The sequence below is a fragment of the Tachyglossus aculeatus genome, chromosome 4 (genome assembly GCF_015852505.1).
Source record: "Tachyglossus aculeatus isolate mTacAcu1 chromosome 4, mTacAcu1.pri, whole genome shotgun sequence".
In the NCBI taxonomy this organism is placed as follows: domain Eukaryota; kingdom Metazoa; phylum Chordata; class Mammalia; order Monotremata; family Tachyglossidae; genus Tachyglossus; species Tachyglossus aculeatus.
Window position 1 is genome coordinate 37903134 of NC_052069.1, and position 19389 is coordinate 37922522.

Consider the following 19389-nt stretch of genomic DNA (forward strand, 5'->3'; position numbering starts at 1 on the left):
CCCCTAAATGCATACTTTAACTCAATCAAAAGTTCCCTGTCAAAACTCATTTCTGCCCTGTACGAAGCAGTATTCTAGTAACGGTCTTCTAGCTCATTTAGAAATAGTCTTCAGAACAAAGCCTACCTTAATTGTTTCGTAGGTATCAGTAATCAGTGCAATGAAGAGACTTAAAACCATATAGATAAAAAGACTGATGAAGGAGTAAAGGTAGATTCGACTAAATAGCCAGACCAAATAACTCTTCTGCTGCATTTTGGCAAATGTCGCAAACATGTCGTCTCCATTTATTAGGGAGAACAGACATTCAGAGACCATGTTCAAAGACCGGAACTAAAAGAGAGGGAAAAAGAGATGATGAGTTTAAATCGATGATTGTTTTCACATTCCTGTGGAAGCTCTAATATTCAACAAGTAGTGCCAGATGCCTTTAGCTCACATTTTCAAATAGTTTCAAATAGCTTTCTGAAGGATTTCCATTTCCCGTCCCTGTCCCATTCTGTAGACCTCTTTGGAAAGCCCTTCTGTGTGTAGCAGAAAATGGACAAGTGCATGTCGTTAATTCCCCTGGTATGATAGACGTTGGGAAACTATTTCAAACCATCTTCCCTCTAACCCTTGGTTTCCCACTGAAACTTTGAACTTCACAATTTTGTGTTACCTCAGGGGCCCGCAGGAATGCAAAGTTGGGCATGTATATTTGTGTGTGTGCACATGGTCAGTCAGTTGCATTTACTGAGTGCTAACTGTGTGCAGAGCACTGCGCTAAGTGCTTGGAAGAGCACAATGTAACAATATACAGACATGTTCACTGCCCACAATGAGCTGACAGTCTCGAGGGGGAGACAGACTTTAATATATGCATATGTATGCAGACTCGAGGCTCCCTGGGTTAATAATAATAATAATAATTGTGGTATTTGTATGCACTTACCCCTCTAGACTGTGATCTCCCTCTAAACGGTGAGCTCATTGTGGGCAGGAAATGTATATGATGTTATATTGTACTCTCGCAAGCGTTTAGTACAGAGCTTTGCACACAGTAAGTGCTGAATAAATACAATTATTATTAATAACAATAGTATGCGCCAGGCACTGTTCTAAGCACTGGGTTGGATACAGTCCCTGTCCCATGTAGGGCTCATAGTCTCAATCCCATTTTCCCGATGAGGGAACTGAGGCCCAGAGAAGTGAAGTGACTTACCCAAGGTCACACAGCAGACAAGTGGCAGAGCCAGGATTAGAATCCATGATCTTCTGATTCCCAGGCCCGGGCTCTAGCCACTATGCCATGGGTGGCAAGAGTCCTAACCACATTCGCTTCCAGGTTCTCTGATCCTCAATTCCAGCCTCAGAAGTCTATCCCCTTAGCATCAAAAATCAGCCAGTCATACAGGGCCACCTATTGTTATTATTATTACTATCAATAATAATAATGATAGTGGCATTAGCACAGTGCTCTGCACCCAATAAGCAATCAAAAAATGATCGCTATTTGTTAAGTGGTTACCATGTACCAAACACTGTAGTGAGCACTGGGGTAGATAAAATAATAATGATGGCATTTGTTAAGGGCTTACTATGTGCCAAACACTGTTCAAAGCGCGGGAGCACTGTTCTAAGCGCTGGGAGATAAAAGACACGGTCCCTCCTTGAGCTCACAATGTAGCAGTCCATACAACTGGAAGGTCTGGAAGCAGCCGTTTTATCAGGGAATCAGGAGCAGAGTTAAGCAGGACCACATGGGAGAGAAATATAATCATATTTATTGAGTGCTTTCTGTGGGCACAGCACTGTACTAAGCGCTTGGGAGAGTACAATTTAACAATAATTGGACACATTTCCTGCCCACAATGAGCTTAGAAAAAAGCCCTCCTTTTGGAATTTGTCTGGCCTGAAGAGTCATATCTCCTCCAAGATGCCTTCCCTGACTAAGGCCTCGTTTCCTTACTTGTACATATTTACTATTCTATTTATTTTGTTAATAATGTGCATCTAGCTTTATTTTTATTTATTCTGATAACTGACACCCGTTCACGTTTTGTTTTGTTGTCTGTCTCCCCCTTCTCGACTGTGAGCCCGCTGTTGGGTAGGGACCATCTCTATATGTTGCAAACTTGTACTTCCCAAGCACTTAGTACAGTGCTCTGCACACAGTAAGCGCTCAATAAATACGATTGAATGAATGAACCTTTGAGAAAGGAGTTTCGCCATACCTTCACGTGGTAAGGTCCCAGGACTATCCAACCGCAAAAGCAGTAGCCCAAATAGATCATGGCAGCACAGCAGCAGAATCGAATAACATTAGGTAATGCTGCTTGGAGAGTCAGAATGAGGAGCTGTGGAATTAGGGCCAATAATTAGACTCTGGATGGGTTTGGGAGATGGCAGTGCAATAACAATAAAAAAATAAATACCAACAGCACGGAGGTTCTGGGTGTTCCTTACATTGTACTTCTGAAAGAAACCTAGGTAGCGAATGACTCCAAGCCACACGAGCATGGTGGAAGTCCCTAGAAAGATGCTACAGACGTCGTAACTGGTTAGACTCTGGAACACAAAGAGAGACAGTCCTAAATTGATTTAGGTCTATTATTAGACAAATAATCACAATAGATTTATGAGAAGCAGCGTGGCCTAGTGGTAAGAGCATGGGCTTGGGAGTCGGAGGAAGTGGATTCTAATCTCGGCTCCACCACTCCGCTGTGTGACCTTGGGCAAGTTGTTTCATCATCATCATCAATTGTATTTATTGAGCACTTACTGTGTGCAGAGCACCGTACTAAGCGCTTGGGAAGTACAAGTTGGCAACATACAGAGACAGTCCCTACCCAACAGTTGGCTCACAGTCTAAAAGGGGGAGACAGAGAACAAAACCAAACATACTAACAAAATAAAATAGAATAGATATGTACAAGTAAAATAAATAGAGTAATAAATATGTACAAACATATATACATATATACAGGTGCTGTGGGGAAGGGAAGGAGGTAAGATGGGGGGGTGAAGAGGGGGACGAGGGGGAGAGGAAGGAAGGGGCTCAGTCTGGGAAGGCCTCCTGGAGGAGGTGAGCTCTCAGTAGGGCCTTGAAGGGAGGAAGAGAGCTAGCTTGGCGGATGGGCAGGGGGATGACGTGGGACGGGGGTCGATGGCGGGACAGGCGAGAACGAGGTGCGGTGAGGAGATTAGCGGCAGAGGAGCAGAGGGTGCGGGCTGGGCTGGAGAAGGAGAGAAGGGAGGTGAGGTAGGAGGGGGCGAGGGGATGGACAGCCTTGAAGCCCAGGGTGAGGAGTTTCTGCCTGATGCGCAGATTGATTGGTAGCCACTGGAGATTTTTGAGGAGGGGAGTGACATGCCCAGAGCATTTCCGGACAAAGACAATCCGGGCAGCAGCATGAAGTATGGATTGAAGTGGGGAGAGACACGAGGAGGGGAGATCAGAGAGAAGGCCGATGCAGTAGTCCAGACGGGATAGGATGAGAGCTTGAACGAGCAGGGTAGCGGTATGGATGGAGAGGAAAGGGCAGATCTTGGCAATGTTGCGGAGCTGAGATCGGCAGGTTTTGGTGACGGCTTGGATGTGAGGGGTGAATGAGAGAGCGGAGTCGAGGATGACACCAAGGTTGCAGGCTTGTGAGACGGGAAGGATGGTAGTGCCAGCAACAGAGATGGGAAAGTCAGGGAGAGGGCAGGGTTTGGGACGGAAGACAAAGAGTTCTCTCTGTGCCTCAGTTACCTCATTTGTAAAATGGGGATTAAAACTGTGAGCCCCAAGTGGGACAACCTGATTACCCTGTATCCACCCCAGCACTTAGAACATAGTGCTTGGCACATAGTAAGCGCTTAACAAATCCCAGAATTATTATAATAATAATTATTATTTTTAGGTCACATTTCTCTGGCTTCCCCTCAGAGCAGCATTTAGATAACAACTATGATGATACCCTTATTAAGATTGAAGTACAGCGTGAGAAGAAGCGTGGCTCATTGGACAGAGCCTGGGTTTGGGAGCCAGAGGTCATGGGTTCTAAACCCGACTCTGCCACTTGTCAGCTGTGTGCCTTTAGGCAAGTCACTTAACTTCTCTGGGCCTCAGTTAAATCATCTATAAAATGGGGATTAAGACTGTGAGCCCCACATGGGACAACCTGACCACCTTGTATCTCCCCCAGTGCTTAGAACAGTGCTTCACACATAGTAAGTGCTTGACAAATGCCATCATTATTATTGTTATTATTGCCCTTCCCAGAAGAATCATGTTAATATCTGATTCAAAGATAATTTGGTATCTCAAAGATTCAGACATTTTCATATTCCACTCCATCTCCTATTTTTTCCCCTTCCCACTTTCCCATGATTGCCACCATTCATTCATTCACTCATTCAGTCATATTTATTAAATGCATACTGTATGCAGAGCACTGTACTAAGCATTTGGAAAAGTACAATCCAACAACAAACAGTGACATTCCCTGTTCACCTCATCCCACTGGTTTCACCATCCTGGTTTCTCCGGCTCTAATTAACAACACCCCCACACCGCCATTTTTCCCTCTTGTTCCTTTTTTTTTTTTTTACTGTATTTGTTAAATGTTTACTTCATGTCAGGCAGCTTACTAAGCACTGCGATAGGTACAAAATAATCAGCCCTCACACAGTCCAGGTCCCTCGAGGGACTTGCACTCTTAATCTCCTTTAACAGACGAGGTAACTGAGGCACAGAGAAGTGAAGTGACTTACCCAAGGTCACATAGCAGGCAAGGGGCAGAGCCAGGATTAGAACCCAGGTCCTCTGTCTCCCAGGCCCATGCTCTATCCACTAGGCCCCACTGATTCCCTTCCTTCTACTTCCCTCATCATTTCCTTCCCCTCCTATTATTCATTTTCCTCTTGCCTCCACGCCAGGTACTGCCAGGACAGGGAGAGTGGAAAATCTAAAAAGTTTCTCCACTGCTCAAGTCACTCCAGTTATTGCCCATCCACCTCTGCATCAAACAGAAACTCCTCACCTTTAGCTTTAAAGCCCACAATCACCTTGCCCCCTCCTACCTCAACTCTCTACTCCCCTATTACAACCCAGCCCGTACACTTCACTCCTCTAATGCTTACCTGCTCACTGTACCTCAATCTTGTTTATCCCGCCGCCAATCTCTCACTCACGTCCTGCCTTTGGCCTGGAATACACTCCCTCCTCATTGGCGACAGACAATTACTCTCCCCTCCTTCAAAGCCTTATTGAAGGCACATCTCCAAGAGGCCTTACCTGACTAAGCCCTCCTTTCCTCTTCTCCCACTCCCTTCTGCATCTCCCTGACTTGCTCCCTTTATTTATTCCCCTCCCAGCCCCACAGCACTTATGTCTATATCTGTAATTTATTTATTTATATTAATGTCTGTCTCCCCATCTAGACAGTAAGCTCGTTTTGGGCAGGGAATATGTCTGTTTTAGTGTATTCTCCCAAGCGCTTATTACAGTGCTCCACACGCAGTAAACGCTCAAAAAGTACGGCTGACTGAATGACGGTCTGACAAAGGCTAAAAATACTGTTTTCAGATCTTCCACTAATATTGCTACTATTTCTATGAGGGGATCCCCCTGTTCACCAGGGTCTTGCTCTAATTGAAAAGAGTTTTGGGTCAGGAGATGGCAGAGGAAAGGGACAGGAGAGATGAGAATGGCCTAGCCTTCATTGGGGGGCAGTAAAAAAAATCCCTACTACTACTAAAAATAATGATGGCATTTATTAAGTGCTTACTATGTGCAAAGCACTGTTTTAAGCACTGGGGAGGTTACAAGATGATCAGGTTGTCCCACAGGGGGCTCACAGTCTTAATCCCCATTTTACAGATGAGGTAACTGAGGCACAGAGAAGTTAAGTGACTTGCCCAAAGTCACACAGCTGACAATTGGCAGAGCCAGGATTTGAAGCCCTGACCTCTGACTCCAAAGCCCGGGCTCTTTCCACTGAGCCACGCTGCTTCCCCAATAATATGTTGCCAACTTGTGCTTCCCAAGCTCTGCACACAGTAAGTGCTCAATAAATACGATTGATTGATGGATTAATAATAGTAATAATAATCATTATGGTACTTATTAAGTGCTTACTATGTGCCAGGCACTGTTCTAAGCATTGGGGTCGATACAAGCTAATCAAGTTGAACACAGTCCCTGTCCCATTTGGGGCTCACATCTTAGGCCCCATTTTTCAGATGAGGCCACTGAGGCCCAGAGATGTGAAATGACTTGTCCGAGGTCACCCAGCAGACAAGTGTCGGAGCCGGGATTGGAACCCAGGTCCTTCTGATTGCCAGGCATGTGATCTATCCATTTGGCCTCACTGCTTGTCGAGCTGTTGGCACATGGCAGGATCAGGCATGGAACCAGTATTCTGCTCTGCCATTTTGAATCCTGCTGTCCGAAAACAGGGATGGGGCTGAAAGCAGCACTGAGCAGAAGCAGCACGAGGGTTTTGTCGTTCCTTTCAACTCTGTTTCTGGCCCTCTTTCCGGCCAGCAGCAAGGAGTGAAGAGGGCCTGTGTTGGCTCAGGGCTCCCGGCTGGTTGGGTGTGACAATAAGGTGCCCTTGAATTCTTGTTTTTGGCAACCAAGTAGACGTGGTCCGTTGCTTGCCCTCAGATTTTTAGGAAGTGAAACGACACGACGAATCACTTGACAGTTTATCACATCTGAATGTGACCAACGCCTTACCCATTTTGAGGACATTTATGTGTCACCATCTCACTGACTCAAAAGCCTACCGCAAGGCAAAAAAAAAAATGGTTTGGGAGCTGGGCTGGAAGCAAAAGTGTGTTGCTGGAGTTGAGAAACCTTTATTGGGCTTTGGTTTCAGCCAGGGGTTCCTGAATGATTTCTTTACCAAAAAAAATGGGCAGGAGACCGTCGTTATTGTACTGTCTACACACCATCTGGACTCCCATCAGCCCCTCCTTGACTACCCGGGAAGATGAGGAGCCACATCAGCATGAGACCCCCTCAACTTTTTCCAGAATGTGGCTGTACCCATTCCTGCAGCTGTGACTGTCTGGCTCTGTGCTGTGAGGAGCAGGATGGTCTAGTGGGTAGAACATGGGTCTGGGCGGCAGTAGAACCCGGGTCCTGCTCCCAGCTCTGCCACTTGTCTGCTGGGTGACCTTGGGTAAGTCACTTCTCTGTGTCTCAGTTACCTCATCTGAAAAATGGAGATTAAAAATGTGAGCCTTATGTGGGACAGGGACTTTGTCCAACCTGATCACCTATTACAGCATTTAGTAAAGTGCCTGGCACACAGTAAGGCGTGGCTCAGTGGAAAAAGCATGGGCTTTGGAGTCAGAGGTCATGGGTTCAAATCCCGGCTCCACCACTTGTCAACTGTGTGACTTTGGGCAAGTCACTTAACTTCTCTGGGCCTCAGTTCCCTCATCTGTAAAATGGGGATGAAGACTGTGAGCCCCACGTGGGACAACCTGATCACCTTGTAAATTCCCCAGCGCTTAGAACAGTGCTCTGCACATAGTAAGTGCTTAATAAATGCCATTATTATTATTATTATTATTATTATTATTATTATTATTATTATTATTAAATACCATAGCTATAATGCCCAAGCTTTCTTGTGGAATATACTGTGTTATTTTAGTTTTTGTTTTATACTTTCTTACTCTCTCAAGTGTCTGGGACAGTGCTCAATAAATACACTGATTGACTGAATGTCTGAGTTTTCCCTGTTACCCATCCCCTCTCCTCTCCTTTATTCCTTTATTTAGAGAAACAGCGTGGTTCAGTGAAAAGAGCCCGGGCTTTGGAGTCAGAGGTCATGGGTTCAAATCCCGGCTCCCCACTTGTCAGCTGTGTGACTTTGGGCAAGTCACTTCACTTCTCTGGGCCTCAGTTCCCTCATCTGCAAAATGGGGATTAAGACTGTGAGCCCCCTGTGGGACAACCTGATCACCTTGTATCCCCCCCAGCGCTTAGAACAGTGCTTTGCACATAGTAAGCGCTTAACAAAAACCATTATTATTATTATTATTCCTAGGTTATGAGCTCCAAGGGGGTCAAAGACTGAGTCTAATTTTCACCGGTGTATTTTCCCCCCAGCGCTCAGTACAGTGCTCTGCACATGGTAACTGCTTGGTAACTACCACTGCTAATAGTTTCCATCCGACAAGCTCATTTGATTAAATCTCACCTTAAAAGGTTATTTTGCCTCCAGTGTGCTGCATACAGTGCTACTTCAAGATTAACAGTGAGGAACTATTTTAGAATGCAAACTTTTCGGCAGCTTTGGTTGAATTTGCTTGATAATCAATCAATGGTATTTTCTGAGCGCTTACTATGTGCAGAGTACTGTTCTAAGAGCTTGGGAGAGTACAATACAACAGAATTAGCAGACATATTCCATGCCCATAACAAGCTTAGAGTCTAGAGAATATAGTAGCCCTGTGCTACATTTCTGATTGTAGAATGTAGGAGCAGGAAACTAAGGCAATAAGGAGGGGAGGAGGATCCTTCCTGATTACCAGAATTCCCACCTTTCCTCTTCTCCCCAAAAAGAACGCTTTTCTAGGACAGTGGGCAGGTGTACTCACTGTACTGCATGAGAAGCTGCGACCAAACAGTAAACTGCATTTATTGTGCACTTAACAAATCAATTAATCAATGGTATTTACCATGGGTAGAGAACTGTACTAAGCGCTTGGAAGAGTACAATACAAAAGAATGTTCCCTTAGCCATGTCCGAGCACTTTTCTAAGCACTTGGCAGAGTACAATACACTAGAGTTGGTGGACACAATAATAATAATGATAATAATAATAATAATAATAGTGGTATTTGTGTTATCTGATCTCTGCCCTCAAGGAGTTTACAGTCTAATCTGGTAAAAATATCAAGACATCACTGAGGGAAGGAAAAATGCATAGGCTGGGGTAGTCTGGAAAAAACAAAAGAGTTCAGGAGCAAGAAACTAAAGCCTTACCTTAGCTTGGATTTCCATTTTCAGAACTGAACCAATGATGGTCAGCACATCACTGACGATAATTAGAATGTACCATCCATTGACAAATTCCATTTGATCATTAACAGAAACTTCCTTCTTAAAATGGAAGAGGAAAAAGTTTACAAATTCCTTTGAGGAGAAGGGGAGGAAAAGAAAGCACCATCAGGTTTTTGTTGTTCCACTTCAATCAAAAGAAAAATCATGTCTCTAGTAAGGGCGCAATACTCACCCTCTGCAGCTGAAATCCTTTAATCACTGATCGTATGCAAAGGACTAATGAGGCTAAGCAAGTCAAAATGACCAAGGCATCAAAGATCATCATGTAATGAGTATTTTTCTGTACTGCAAAAGACAATCACACACTTATGTAATAGCACCTAAGATTAGTTTTGATGGTTTAATAGATAATACAGGTAATCTTCTCATCAGAGTCAAATAATGGGAAGATATTTTATTAATGGAAAGATTGTTCAGCAATCCATCCATGGCATTCATTGAATGTGTATTCGTTCATTCATTCAATCGCACTTATTGAGCGTTTACTGTGTGCAAAGCACTATACTAAGCATTTGGGACAGTACAGTATAACAACAGACATATTCCCTGCCCACAACAAGCTCACAGTCTAGGAGGAGAGAAAGACATTAACATACATACATAAATAAATAACAGATATATATACTCTCTATATATACATATATATTTACTGAATATATATACAGTAAATGCTTGCTGTACTAAGCATTTAGGAGGATACAATACAACAGAATTGGTAGATACATTCCCTGCCTACAAGCAGCTTACAGTCTAGAGTGTAAGTTCATTGTGGGGAGGGAATATGCCTGTTTATTGTTATACTGTACTTTCCCAAGTGCTTAGTACAGTGCTCCGCACACAGTAAGCATTCAATAAAAACGTCTGAGTGAATGAATGAATGAAGAGAGGGAGTCAGACATTAAAATAAATTCCCGATTTGTACATAAGTGCTGTGGGGGTGAAGGAGGGGTGAATATCAAGAGCTTAAAGGGTACAGATGAAAGCGCACAGGTGACGCAGAAAGGAAAAGTGGGCTTAATCGCGGAAGGCCTTTGGGAGGTCTGATCAATTAATCAATCGTATTTATTGAGCACTGACTATGTGCAGAGCACTGTACTACGCGCTTGGGAGAGTACATTACAACAATAAACAGACATGTTCCCTGCACATAACGAGCTTAGGGTCTAGAGGGAGGGACAGACATTAATATGAATAAATAATTTGTAATATATAATTTACAGCTATGTACATAAGTGCTGTGGGATTGAGGGTGGGACGGGGCCTTAAAAAAGCCTGATCTTAATAAGGTTCTGAAGTTGGAGAGAGTGGTGGTCTGGCATATATTGGAGGGGGAGGGAGAATGTGGGAAAGGGGGTCAGTAGTGAGAGATCAAGGCAAAACGAGCAAGGTGGCATTAGTGGAGGAAAGTGTGCAGCCTGGGTTGTAGTGGGAAATCACTGAGGCGAGGTACGAGGGGAAAGCTGATTGAATTCTTTAAAGCTGATGGGAACGAGTTTGTTTGATATACAGGTGGGTGGGTGACCGCCAGAAGTTCTTGAGGAATGGAGAGATGTGAACTTTTTTCAGAAAAGTGATCCAGGCAGCGGAATGAAGTATGGAGTGGAGTGGGGAGAGACAGGGGGCGTGGAGGTCAATCAATCAATCGTATTTATTGAGTGCTTACTGTGTGCAGAGAACTGTACTAAGCGCTTGGGAAGTACAAGTTGGCAACACATAGAGACGGTCCCTACCTAACAGTGGGCTCACAGTCTAGAAGGTCGTTGAGAAGGCAGATGCAATAGTCAAGGTGGGATAGGACACAAGTCCTGCATATATGTATATATGTTTGTACTTTTTTACTACTCTATTTATTTATTTTATTTGTACATATTTATTCTATTTATTTTATTTTGTTAATATGTTTTGTTTTGTTGTCTGTCTCCCCTTTCTAGACTGTGAGCCCGCTGTTGGGTAGGGACCATCACTATATGTTGCCAACTTGTACCTCCCAAGCGCATAGTACAGTGCTCTGCACACAGTAAGCGCTCAATAAATATGATTGAATGAATGAATGAATGAAGTCCTTAGATCAGCATAGTGGCAATTTGGATGGAGAGGAAAGGGAGGATTTTAGTAAGGTCATGAAGGTTTAGAACCAACAGGATTTAGTGACACTGAATGGAGTCAATGTTGTCCATAAAGTTGATGGAGGCATAATAGTAAGAATAATAATGGCATTTGTTTAAGTCCTTACTGTGTGTCAAGCAATGTTCTAAGCACTGGGGTAGGTTCATTCATTCAATCATATTTATTGAGCGCTTACTGTGTGCAGAGCACTGACACACAAATTCGTGAAACATTCCATATTTTTTTCTCGTCTAGACTGTGAGCCCATTGTTGTGTAGGGACCATCTCTATATGTTGCCAACTTGTACTTCCCAAGCGCTTAGTACAGTGTTCTGCACACAGTAAGCTCTCAATAAATACAACTGAATGAATGAATGTACTAAGCGCTTGCACTGTATTAAGCGCTTGCAAACTAATCAGGTTTGACTCACTCCCTGTCCCATATGGGGCTCACAGTCTAAATCCCCTTTTTCCAGATGAGGTAACTGAGGCCCAGAGAAGTGAAGTGACTTGCCCAAGGTCACACAGCAGACAAGCGGTGGAGCAGGGATTAGAACCCAGTTCCTTCTGATTCCCAGGCCGGGGCTTTATCCACTAGGCCTTGCTGCTTCCCATAAACACCGCTCTAAGCGTTCCACACGTTGAGGAGGCCTGTGTGTCAGCTGCAGCGTGTCCCCTCCATGCTCTAGGTCTGAGCGGGTACCACAGGTGCCCAGCCTGGGGGTGGCCACGGCCTCTGTGGGTCAATGCTATCAGCACTGGGGCTTCACACTGGGTTCTGAGGTGAGCCTGCCCTCTTTCTAGGAGTCCCAGGGGCTATGAGAAAGACTATTCATTCATTCAATTGTATTTATTGAGCGCTTACTGTGTACAGAGCACTGTACAATTCAGCAACTGATAGAGACAATCCCTACCCAACAATGGACTCACAGTCTAGAAGGGGAAACAGACAGCAGAACAGAACAAGAAGAGAGGGGTCAATACCATCAGAATAAATAGAATTATAGATATATACATATTATTAATAAAATAGAGTAATAAATATGTACAGATATACACAAGTGCTATGGGGAGGGGAAGGGGGTAGGGCAGAGGGAGGGAGTGGGGGTGATGGGGAGCGGAGGAGCAGCAGAGGAAAAAGGTGGGGGCTCAGATTGGGAAGGCCTCCTGGAGGAGGTGAGCTCTAAGTTGGGCTTTGAAGGGAGGAAGAGAAATAGTCTGGTGGATGTGTGGAGGGAGGGCATTCCAGGCCAGAGGTAGGATGTGGGCCGGGGGTCGATGGCGGGACAGGCGAGAACGCGGTACAGTGAAGAGGTTAGTGGCAGAGGAGTGGAGTGTGCTGGCTGGGCTGTAGAAGGAGAAAAGGAAGGTGAGGTAGGAGGGGGCGAGGTGATGGAGAGTTTGAAGCCAGTAGTGAGGAGTTTTTGCTTCATACTGTTATGAACTCTTAGCCTAGATGACTCCATTTTATGAACTCTGAGCCTAGATGACTCCATTTTGCTCAAGGACTTAGCCTAAGAGACTCCATTTTGACCAAGGACTACATCTTATCAGTACTGAGCAAGAAGCTCCTGTCAACAAGACATCTTATCAGGAGTTCCTACCCAAGCAAACCAAGTAAAAAAATAAACAGGATGTTGCTGTTAAACTGTTACTTTCCCCATGAGTCTGATTGTTTGAAGCTGTAATAAAGGCTGCAGTGGGAGATGGGATGGGGCTGTTCGTCACTGGTATCCTGGGGGGTGAATGGGCAGACAGCCACTCTCCTGCCTTTCTACTCTGGTGACTTGTCCCTTTCGAGTCCTTCTTCCTTTGACCCTACCAGGGTCTTGCGACACCCTTGCTCACAACTCTGTCCTCTATCCTCCGACTAGTCACTCGTACCCCACTGGGGTGAACGGACAAGTCGGGACTTCACAATTCCAACAGTGCAAAGGTTGATAGGCAACCACTGGAGGTTTCTGAGGAGCAGAGTGACATGTCCAGAGCGTTCCTATAGAAAGATAATCCGGGCAGCAGAGTGAAGTCAACTCCCAGGCTTCTGCCACCAGTTTTCAGGATAAGCCATCCCCCTTCACCTGCACCATCGAAGAGCCGCCCCCAGTCCCCTTCCTTCCCTCCACTCCTCCTTCCAGAATCGAAACGCTCTTCATTGCTGTAAAACCAGCTTCTTACTCTGCACTCCACAGAGGCAAGTGGTAGTCTGGAGTGCTTGTTAAAACCTTAAAAACCATTCTAGCGGTTACTTAAAATGTTTCTCCACCTCCACGCTCCTACCTGAGTCACTACTTACTTGAGCCAGACACATGCCAATCTTTACATTCTTTGATGGCAATATCATTGTCTAGACTTATTTTAATTCTTCCACTATGTGCTTTATTGTCAAAAATTATCTGTGAATGAAGAAAAAATGGGTCAAAGATACTTGTTTTTAAAGAAACAAATCCTTACTCTCTAAAGGTCAAACTAAATATCAACTTTCCAATTCATCTTTTATTTTACTAGCTCACAAAATTTTCCACGCCAAGTCTTCCCAAACAAACCACTTAGACAAACGACACCTCTAGGGAGAATCAATCAATCAATGGTATTTATTGAGCACTTACTGTGTGCAGAGCACTGCACCAACTGCTCATCTTGTCTTACGCTAAGTCATCTCCAACCCATAGTGACTCCATGGACACATGTCTCCCAGAATGCCCCACCTCATTCTGGTAGTGGATCCGTAGAATTTTCTTGGTAAAAATCTGGAAGTGGTTTACCATCGCCTCCTTCCATGCAGTCAACTTGAGTTTCCACCCTCGACTCTCTCCCATGCTGCAGCTGCCCGGCACAGGTGAGTTTTGACTTGTAGCCGATTGCCTTCCACTCGCTAGCCACTGCCTAAGCTAGGAATGGAATGGGTATGCACCTGCTTGACTCTCCTTCCCATATCTGAGACTGTTAGGGTACTGGAAACTCTCCAGGTGCGATCTTGAGAGGGGTACTAACGCTTGGGAGAATACAACAGAGTTGGTAGACATATTCCCTACCCATAAGGAGCTTACAGTCTAGAAGGGAAGACAGATATTAAAATAAATTGCAGCTATAGAACAGGTGCTGTGGGGCTGAGGGTAGGGTGAACATGATTTCTGCAAGGAGAAAAATCATTAATTGCTACCCTTCTTTCCAAATTTCTTTCTTTACAAACAGCCTTTACTTGTGTGGGCGTGGATATGCCGCTCAAATGGGGATAAACTGCAGGGAAACTTGGTTTCACTGACACTACCTCCTCCTCTCTCCCCTCTTACTTCTCTGGACTATTAATTGTTCAGGTGTTAAACCTGCATACCAGGCACAATCGCACACAACCTTGGGCAGGGAATGTGTCTATTTATTGTTGTATAGTACTCTCCCAAGTGCTTAGTACATTGCTGTGCACACAGTAAGTACTCAATAACTACAACTGACTGATTGTCAAGCTTCCTTCTTCCTCAACAGGTATCTATGTCTTATAATATAGGTTAACCTTTCTGTAAGAAAACACTTGTAGTCTCAAGATTTTGTCTGAAGCCCTTTCAGAACATCCCTGGTGAGGACTACTCAGGAAGAGCAGAAAAGGCAAGAAAATATGCTGTCAATTGTCCAAGAAGAACCATCTCTCCCTGTCCCATGACCCACAGTCCCAAAGGCATGAATCTGGAGAATCCAGCACTAAAGGTGGTTTTCTTTTCACGTGCGCTGGCTGTTCCGCTTCCGGATCTCCTCCTCCCCATCCCCCCAACTACCCTTCCTCCTTCTCCTCCTCACAGCACTTGTATATATTTGTACAGATTTATTACTCTATTTATTTTACTTGTACATATATACTACTCAATTTTGTTAATGATGTGCATATAGCTATAATTCTATTTGGTCTGACAACCTGGATACCTGTCTACATGTTTTGCTTTGTTTTGTTGTCTGTCTCCTCCTTCTAGACTGTGAGCCCGTTGTTGGGTAGGGACCGTCTCTATATGTTGCCGATTTGTACTTCCCAAGTGCTAGTACAGTGCTCTGCACACAGTAAGTGCTTAATAAATACGATTGAATGAATGATTGGGTACGGACCGTCTCTACATGTTGCCAACTTGGACTTCCCAAGCGCTTAGTACAGTGCTCTGCACACAGTAAGCGCTCAATAAATATGATTGAATGAATGAATTAATTTCCTGCCTTCACGGGGGTCCCAGTAACAGAAGCTAAAGTACTTTCTACAACCCTTAAAGTATTCCCAAAGATACTTGTGCCTACGTTCAATCAATCAATCAATCAATCAATCGTATTTATTGAGTGCTTACTATGTGCAGAGCACTGTACTAAGCGCTTGGGAAGTACAAATTGGCAACACATAGAGACAGTCCCTACCCAACAGTGGGCTCACAGTCTAAAAGGGGGAGACAGAGAACAGAACCAAACATACCAACAAAATAAAATAAATAGGATAGAAATGTACAAGTAAGATAAATAAATAAATAAATAGAGTAATAAATATGTACAACCATATATACATATATACAGGTGCTGTGGGGAAGGGAAGGAGGTAAGATGGGGGGATGGAGAGGGGGACGAGGGGGAGAGGAAGGAAGGGGCTCAGTCTGGGAAGGCCTCCTGGAGGAGGTGAGCTCTCAGCAGGGCCTTGAAGGGAGGAAGAGAGCTAGCTTGGTGGAGGGGCAGAGGGAGGGCATTCCAGGCCTGGGGGATGACGTGGGCCGGGGGTCGACGGCGGGAGAGGCGAGAACGAGGTACAGTGGATTAGCGGTGGAGGAGCGGAGGTTGCGGGCTGGGCAGTAGAAGGAGAGAAGGGAGGTGAGGTAGGCGGGGGCGAGGTGATGGACAGCCTTGAAGCCCAGGGTGAGGAGTTTCTGCCTGATGCGCAGATTGATTGGTAGCCACTGGAGATTTTTGAGGAGGGGAGTAATATGCCCAGAGCGTTTCTGGACAAAGATAATCCGGGCAGCAGCATGAAGTATGGATTGAAGTGGAGAGAGACACGAGGATGGGAGATCAGAGAGAAGGCTGGTGCAGTAGTCCAGACGGGATAGGATGAGAGCTTGAATGAGCAGGGTAGCAGTTTGGATGGAGAGGAAAGGGCGGATCTTGGCAATGTTGCGGAGCTGAGACCGGCAGGTTTTGGTGACGGCTTGGATGTGAGGGGTGAATGAGAGAGCGGAGTCGAGGATGACACCAAGGTTGCGGGCTTGTGAGACGGGAAGGATGGTAGTGCCGTCAACAGATATGGGAAAGTCAGGGAGAGGACAAGGTTTGGGAGGGAAGACAAGGAGCTCAGTCTTCGACATGTTGAGCTTTAGGTGGTGGGCGGACATCCAGATGGAGATGTCCTGAAGGCAGGAGGAGATGCGAGCCTGGAGGGAGGGGGAGAGAGCAGGGGCAGAGATGGAGTCATCAGCGTAGAGATGATAGTTGAAGCCGTGGGAGCGAATGAGGTCACCAAGTGAGTGTAGATTGAGAACAGAAGGGGACCAAGCACTGAACCTTGGGGAACCCCCACAGTAAGAGGATGGGAGGGGGAGGAGGAGCCTGCAAAAGAGACTGAGAAAGAACGACCGGAGAGGTAAGAGGAGAACCAGGAGAGGACGGAGTCTGTGAAGCCAAGGTCAGATAGCGTGTTGAGGAGAAGGGGGTGGTCCACAGTGTCAAAGGCAGCTGAGAGGTCGAGGAGGATTAGGACAGAATATGAGCCGTTGGATTTGGCAAGCAGGAGGTCATTGGTGACCTTTGAGAGGGCAGTTTCCGTGGAATGAAGGGGACGGAAGCCAGACTGGAGGGGGTCGAGGAGAGAGTTGTTGTTGAGGAATTCTAGGCAGCGTGTGTAGACAACTCGTTCAAAAAATGACTGCTTTGTTAGGCAACAGGGGGAGGAAGTGGTGAGACTGTGGGGTGTCTGTCCATCACCTCTTTCTCTGCTTTCTCCCCAACTCCAATCTTTTGACCCAATTTACAGAAAATATTGCCCATAGCAGATTCCCATCTGCCTTGTGAACAGCAGTTTGTCTTTGAAAATGTACTGAAACCTCCTGCACCATGTAGGTGGATGTTAAAACTGTTTGGAAGTCTGAATCAAGGCATTTAGATAAGCCTACTTTAGTTCAAATGGACCTATTTACAGAAAAGCTTTGAACATGAAGTTATTTTTAAAGTGATGTGCTTTAAATTAATTCCAATTAAAGTTCGCTGGAACAAAAATAAAACTTCTATTGGGAACCATATAATTTTGGACTGCTTGAGAAACTAGAATGAGGAGACGGCATGACCTAACTGAAAGAGCAGAGTTCTGGTTGCCAGGAGGACCTGGGTTTTAATCATGGCTCAGTCACCTGCCTAGTGTGTGACCATGGGCAAGTCAGCTAACTCCTCTGTGCCTCAGTTTCCTCATCTGCAACATGGGAATTAAAAGCCTGTCGTCCCTCTCCATGAGGCTATGAGCCCATATGGCACAGAGATTAAGTCCTATCTGCTTATACTTTATCTACCCCAGTTCTTAATCAATCAATCACATTTACCGAGTGCGTACTGTATACACAGCACTGTACTAAGCGTTTGCGGGAGTATCATATAACAGAGTCGACTGACAGGTCCCCTTTCCACGTCGAGCTGAAACCTTCACCGTCATGTTTTTGTGAACATTTACACACTCTTCATTGTAGATTATCCAGGCCCAGTGAATTTATTCATTGTATTGGTCATGCAAACTCCAAATTAACCACACTTCTCATTCATTCATTCATTCAATCATATTCATTGAGTGCTTAGTGAGTGCAGAGCACTGTACTAAGCACTTGGAAAGTACAAGTCGGCAACATACAGAGACGGTCCCTACCCAACAACGGGCTCACAGTCTAGAAGGGGGAGACAGACAACAAAACAAAACATGTAGATAGGTATCAAAATAGTCAGAACAAATAGAATTCTAGCTATATGCCCATCATTAACAAAATAAATAGACTAGTAAACATGAACAAGTAAAATAGAGTAATAAATCTGTACAAATATATACAAGTGCTGTGGGGAGGGGAAGGAGGTAGGGCGGGGGGGATGGGGAAGAGGAGAGGAAAAAGGGGGCTCAGTCTGGGAAGGCCTCCTGGAGGAGGTGAGCTCTCAGTAGGGCTTTGAAGGGAGGAAGAGAGCTAGCTTGGCGGATGTGGGGAGGGAGGGCATTCCAGGCCAGGGGAAGGACGTGGGCCGGGGGTCAACAGCGGGACAGGCGAGAATGAGGCACAGTGAGGAGGTTAGCGGCAGAGGAGCAGAGGGTGCGGGCTGGGCTATAGAAGGAGAGAAGGGAGGTGAGGTAGGAGGGGGTGAGGTGATGGGGAGCCTTGAAGCAGCACCTACTGTGCCTAACCAGATATCTTGTCATGTACCTGCTGTGTGACTTTGGGCAAGTTGCTTAACTACTCTGTGCCTCAGTTCCCCTATCTGAAAAATGGGGATTCAAAACCTGTTCTCCCTCCTACTAAGAACGTGAGCCCCATGTGGGACCTGATTACCTTGCATCTACTCCAGCACTTAGTACAGAACTTGTCATATAGTAAGCACATAACAAATATCACTATTATTAGGTTATTGTACCGGTAGTGCTGATTTAACATTTTTATCACGTCTATTGACAATGTCTAAATTGATTCCCATTAAGACTGAAACTTTTACTGAGCCCTCCAATCCATTGGAAATTAAGAGACATCAGAAGCAGTGTGTCCTAATGGAAGGAGCACGGGCCTGAGATTTGAAGGAACTGGGTTCTAATCCCAGCTCTGCCACTTGTCTGTTGGGTGACTTTGGGCAAGTCACTTCACTTCTCTGGGCTTCAGTTAACTCATCTGTAAAATGTAGATTAAGACTGTTAGCCCTACGTGAGACAGGTTGCTGTGACCAACCTGATTATCCTGATCTTCCCCAGCACTTAATACAGCTGGCACATAGTAAACACTTAACGAATACTGAAAAAATACACACACAAAAATGCCTGACAAAATATTTCTCCAGATAAGAGGCAATTTAAAGTTCCGATCAGTGGAAGTCAGAGACCTCAGGTCAAAGACTGTTCCATCACCAAATTGCACATTCACTGCTAGGGCCCTGTAAATCTTCATTTTAACTGAGTTACCTGCCCCAAGTTTATTACAAAGCTAAACAGTCAGGCCTGAAGAAAATAAAAAGCTACCTTACAATGATATTGATTATTCTCATTATT

The 19389-nt window shown here is 45.1% G+C and overlaps 1 protein-coding gene across 3 annotated transcripts in view; it reads right to left on the reverse strand.

The window, feature by feature from the left end:
- The window catches only part of MCOLN3 (mucolipin TRP cation channel 3), a 62793-nt gene that overhangs the window by 5869 nt on the left and 37535 nt on the right, over positions 1 to 19389 (reverse strand). For 2 of the 3 annotated variants that reach the window (XM_038745381.1, XM_038745382.1), the window contains exons 7-12: positions 13453 to 13552; positions 9226 to 9338; positions 8976 to 9125; positions 2449 to 2550; positions 2217 to 2339; positions 127 to 333 (exon numbers count right to left, since the gene is read on the reverse strand). In XM_038745381.1, the coding sequence (XP_038601309.1) occupies positions 127 to 333; positions 2217 to 2339; positions 2449 to 2550; positions 8976 to 9125; positions 9226 to 9338; positions 13453 to 13552 (795 nt within the window). The remainder of the gene's footprint in view (positions 1 to 126; positions 334 to 2216; positions 2340 to 2448; positions 2551 to 8975; positions 9126 to 9225; positions 9339 to 13452; positions 13553 to 19389) is intronic. The other variant, XM_038745383.1, reaches the window with a different exon arrangement.